At 49.5% G+C, this 5,649-nt stretch overlaps 1 protein-coding gene across 1 annotated transcript; it reads right to left on the bottom strand.

Moving 5' to 3' along the window:
- Positions 1-2,190: 2,190 nt before the first annotated feature.
- LOC105571065 (formin-like protein 5) lies at positions 2,191-3,203 on the bottom strand. The gene is made up of 2 exons (XM_012028535.1): positions 3,200-3,203; positions 2,191-2,741 (listed from the first exon to the last, which is right to left on the bottom strand). Exons 1-2 carry the CDS (start codon positions 3,201-3,203, stop codon positions 2,191-2,193), a joined length of 555 nt encoding a protein of 184 aa, XP_011883925.1.
- Positions 3,204-5,649: the final 2,446 nt, after the last annotated feature.

The raw sequence follows: 5,649 nt of genomic DNA on the forward strand, positions 1-5,649 counted from the left end.
CTTTACATCATACAGGAATATCGCCACTCATTACCTGAAGTAAATATGGTAATGATGTTTATACTTGATTTCATGCATTTATGTTGTCTCGGTGTAATGAAGAAGATGTTTGATTTTTGGCTTAATAGTAAATCAGCACAAAAACTCAGTAATGCTACACAATTAATACTGACGCAAAATTTACTTAAATTACAAAATCAAGTACCAGAAGAATTTCAAAGAACTACGCGATCAATTACTGAAATAGCTAAATGGAAGGTTACTGAATTTCGTTTCTTTTTATTATATTGCGGGCCAATTGTTCTTAAAAAATGTTTGTCTGAAGATATATACAAACATTTTCTATTACTACACGTAGCTTGTCGTATATTGTGTTCTCCAGAAACTGCTGTAAAGTGCAATGAGCATGCAAAATTATTTCTTTACCGTTTTGTTGATGCAGCGCGTCAATTGTATGGCGAAGAAGTTCAAGTATTAAATGTACATAGTCTTGTTCATTTAGCCGACGATGCAGTTAATATGCAATGTTCTCTTAGTGAAATTACTGCTTTTCCATTCGAAAATAGTCTTGGAAAAATAAAAACTTTTATAAGAAGTGGTAATCGCCCACTAGCACAATTGTGTCGCCGTATACATGAAAGGTTTTTTATTTCTGAAAAAAGGTTTCTATACCTTTATCTATTGAAATATTGAAAAAAAAAGAAAACAAGATAAATCAAGTATTTATACATATAAAAAAGATACGATATAAAAATGCTATTATTACAACGAAATCTCCAAATAATACTGTGATTTTATCGAATGGAAAGATCTTACAAATAAATAGTATACATACTCATTCAGATGAAAGTAAAGTTCAAATCAGTGGAATTATTTTAAAGATTGTAAAAGCAATGTTTGAATATCCGTGTAATTCATCAACATTAAAAATGTGGAGAGTAAAAAAAGGATCGGATATAATTGTGACGCAACCTCTGTCGAATGTATTGCAAAAAATGGTCACACTTATTATCAATGATAACGACGAAGAAAAAATATATACAATGCCTTTTCTTCACATGTAAGCAGCAAAAATGGTTGCATTATGTAATAATTCTATGTAATGAGGTAAGCAATTCAATATTTTTGATAGTATTAAATATTAATGTCTATTAATCTATTAATAAGAAACCAAATATATAATCTTCTAGGTCGCCAGTAATAAATAACAAATCAAGTGGGCTCTATTATGTGACCATGACTGGCAAATCATTTATTTGGAGAAGCGCTGCGTTTCGACTATTGGTTTTGGTCCTTTTCAGGCCGCTCTGTTTTGAGCTCCTATGTATGTGGTACGTCATCTGTGCATCGAAGTCGGAGTTGTTGTCTGTGCACATCGAGCAGCAGACTGACGTTTCACGGGTCAAAGCACGGGAGATGGAGGGAGCCAGCGGTAGTTTAGTCTACCTCTGCTCTGCGCGGGTTCTTTCCATCTCCTGTGATTTGACTTGTAAAGCGTTGGTTTGCTGTTCGATGTGCATGGATGGTGACTCTGACTTCGATGTACAGATGACGTATATGCGGGGTTTGTCCGAAAAGTGATGTCAGTGATTTTGTTGTGGGGCGGCTATACGTCGCAGCGTGCTCGGACCGGTTGGGATCGGTGGAGGGGGGGGGGGTCAGCTGACGAACGCAAGGTCGCTCAGAGATGCAAGCTTTGGGGCCGAGCGCCATCGGGGTGTTGCGCTCGGTGCTCGTGCACACGGGCGCGGCCGTGTCCGTGTGCTGCGCAGAGAAAAATTGTATGTGGAGTTCAATAGATGCATCTCAACCTGTAATGAAAGCTATAACTAAAATTCTTAAAAAATTTATATCTCGCGATGTCGTTCTAAGCTACACAGCAAAAAAGCCCAAAGGTTGCAAGGAAGCAATTAAAGATACTACTTTTGGTGAATGCATGAAAGGCAGGTTTTTGTTTATTAATTTTGTTCATTAATTTAAACACATGAGATATAAAATTAGAACTATAATATTAATTTCAATTAAAATACTATTCGTGATATGTGCAGCGTTAACTTTATAATACCTTATGTAGTGTTCCTTGCAGAGAATCAGAGGTGTTCTCTCGTTCTATACTTTTGGTCGCCCTGAAAAGGGCGGTTTGTGTGTCGCCCTAAGAAGAGCGGTTGCTAGTCTTCTTCGGGGATGGTCTCAAGTCTGTGATCCGCCCGGTGTCGGACCTTCTGGCGGCGGCACGTTCTCCTTTTCCTCCTTCTTCGTCGGCTTTGTCGGAGAGGGTCCGAAGAGGCTATCCAGTTGCCGGCGTAACCTCTTGGAGGACTTCTTCCTGCGGCCGGGCGTCCGCGGCCGACCGACGGGTGTACGCGGAGGGGGGCTGTCTAGGCCTGCCGTGCTCTGCGTTCCTCTCGGTGAGGATGGTTGCGCCACGTCCCCAGGCACGACCCGAAATTCGGCCGAATCCTGCGGGGTCGTCTGAGTGGCTGCGTCGACGGTGGCAACACTGCAGTGGACTTGGGTTCCCTGCTCTCGGAACCGGGCTTCTAAATTTACAATCGGCTGGAGTCTCCACGGGAAGTAACTGTGTCCACGTATCGGTGGAGGTATAGGCCTCTGGCGCAGTCGTGGATCTGATGGTGGTCCGGGATGCGACGGTGGCAGAGGCGGTACGCGCTCTGGGCTTCCTGGTGGACGTCCTGGTGGTGGGACGTCTCGGGTTCGTCGCCGGACTCGTGGCAGGATCCCTTCGTGGTGCCAAGGCCCTCAGGAGCTCTCTTGGGGTAGAGGTCGAGGCCCGTGGAGCTCGCTCGAGGAAGTGGTCGAGGCCTTTGCAGAAGCTCGCTCGAATGAAGATGCCGAGGCCCAAGGGGCTCACCCGGTGATGATACCAAGGCCTAGGGAGGCTCGCTCGGCGATGATACCGAGGCCTAGGGAGGCTCGCTCGGTGATGATACCGAGGCCTAGGGAGGCTCGCTCGGTGACGATACCGAGGCCTAGGGAGGCTCGCTCGGCGGAGATACCGAGGCCTAGGGAGGCTCGCTCGGCGAAGAATCCAAGGCCCGAGGGGCTCGCTTGGATGAAAATAATCGAGGCTCGTGGGGCTCGCTCGAGGAAATACTACAGACGACTACTGGCACTCGCGACTCGTCTCCGACGAGAAACACTTATTGAAATTTCGTCGCCGCCGGAGGTCTTAATATACCCATCGCCACTGAATTCTGAATGCGAGTATGCTGCCGGCGCTGTGTCCACCTATCGGCGGCGCGCCGTACTACCGCCGCGCGCCGTGTCGTCGGCGCTCGCAGGAGCGGCGCCGTGACGTGTGGTGCCCGCGCGCCTGATGTGGCGTGGGTCGCCACACCTTATAACGTACAACACTGTTATATTTCAGATGCTATTGCAAATGAATGCAGAGCTGAAAACAATTTGTCGCCAGTGAAGGACGACAAATTTTTTTCACGCACTGGGCATGGTAATCAACAATGCTAAAGACTGGGACGGAAAAAGAAACGAACGCAAAAAGAATGTAACGGGGGTAGCGGGGAAGGCGCGGCCGGAAGTGGCCGCATTCCGCGCATTCCACGTGTAACGGGGGTAACCGGGAAGGCGCGGCCGGAAGTGGCCGCATTCCTCGCATTCCGCGCATACCAAAGCCGCGGTTACCATAACAACGCGGAGGTGGCAACGCCGCGCCTACCCCCGCCGCCTCCACCCGCGCGCCCAGGCTCCAGGGGTATAAAAGCCCCTCCGGAGCGAGCGCGAGCATCCAGTCTTTCCTCGGAGTACCGAGCGACGACACCCGGCAGCGGGTACCTCCGCTGCGGTATACGCCGGTATAACGGGTCCTGCCGTCCGGCGATATACCACTCCGGAGTGCACGACAGGTGGAGGCGCTGCTCCGTCGTGTGCTCCGACCTCCCCGCAGTAGGGTACAAGAACGGGGTGCTGCCCGATGTACATCACTACTGATCCCCTACCGGTCTCCTATCCGTCCGCAGTAGCGTACACAGTAACGGGGTGCTGCCCGGTGTACATATGCTACTGAGAACACACGCATAACGAGGCGCTGCTCGGGCGTGTTCCTGACCTGAACCTATCCTTTTTCCTGACCCCCCGACCGGTATAGAACACAGGGGGGAATATTTGGGTGGGAGACGAACTATTAATTACCGATAGCTGTAAGTTCCGTAGAAATAATCCGGTTATTTCTTCCTTACAGACCAGAGGAGTCCATTTAGACATCCTTCCTGTTGGTCACCAGTACCTTATCCGGTGTAAACCTTCCTGTATTATCTAGTTAATTGTACTTATTACTTCCGTACTCCGATCAAATTCCGTATTGTACTTATTAATTTCCGTACTCCGATCAAATTCCGTATTCTCCGTGTCTTATTGTCAAAAACCAGATCATTGCGTATTATTTTCCGTGTTCCGATATTATTGCGTATTTTCCATGTTACAATCCGTCTAATCCTTTTCTTTTATATTTACCTACAGGGCGGACTCATTGTACTCACTAATCCTTATTTCTTTTCCTCTGTATTTACCTATAGGGCGTACCTTTTGTAATTACCTCTATTCCGCTGTAGATATCCTGAATAAACCTTGTGCTTATTGTTATACCGAAAACTACCTGTAAGACTTATTTCCGATCCTTTCCAAGCGATTGACTCTATTAAGCGAATTAAAATCTACCTTGCCTCCTTTCCTCCCGACGGCCCTGGAGCTGAGCATATTCGGCAACAGGAGGAACGGAGGATCTATTCTAACCGACACACAGCACGTCAAAATACCGACCGCGAGAAGCTAACTCCTCCAACCGTTAGTCGGAACCGCGCGTCCGACTAAGTATCGCGTTTATTCGCGGAGCAAATCACGGATTCCGGAGTCCCGTCCGAAATTCCGTACCGGGAGGAGTTCGCTAACGTTACAAGAATAACGCGAATAACACGAATAACGAATACGTCGCAGCGTGCTCGGACCGGTTGGGATCGGTGGAGGGGGGGGGGTCAGCTGACGAACGCAAGGTCGCTCAGAGATGCAAGCTTTGGGGCCGAGCGCCATCGGGGTGATGCGCTCGGTGCTCGCGCACACGGGCGCGGCCGTGTCCGTGTGCTGCGCAGAGTGCTCTGCGCAGCACGCGGGCGTGGTTGCGCTTGTGTGCGTGAGCGCCGAGTGTGACACTTTGATGGCGCTCGGCCCCAAAGTTTGCATCACTGTCTCTGAGGTCGCTCAGTCGTTTCCGAGCATCCGGAGAGTGGGGACGGGTTTTTCCGTGGAGCTCGTTTTCGTCCCCCGTGCAGTGATGCCAGCTGGTGCAGTGACGACTGCCCGCCAGAACGCCAAGTCCACCGGTGGCACAAGGCCCCCCTAGAAGGCCGTGAAGAGGTCAGCGATGAAGCCCGCGCTGGACGGTCGTCAACGACCGTCTAGCGCGGGCTTCATTGCTGACCTCTTCACGGCCCTCCAAAAAGGCCTTGCGCCACCGGCAGACCCGACGCTCCGACAAACAATCATCACCAAAGGCTGTCCCTATCACAGGAAAAGTCCCCACAGCGGACCCGCCAAGCCTTACACAAAACCTGATGGCAATCCCCCGCTCCAACGAGCGCCGCATCGCGGCCCGCACGGGGGCAGTGATGCCAGCTGGGA

The sequence above is a fragment of the Vollenhovia emeryi genome, unplaced genomic scaffold (assembly GCF_000949405.1).
Source record: "Vollenhovia emeryi isolate VEMERY1.0 unplaced genomic scaffold, V.emery_V1.0 DF941270.1, whole genome shotgun sequence".
In the NCBI taxonomy this organism is placed as follows: Eukaryota; Metazoa; Arthropoda; class Insecta; order Hymenoptera; family Formicidae; genus Vollenhovia; species Vollenhovia emeryi.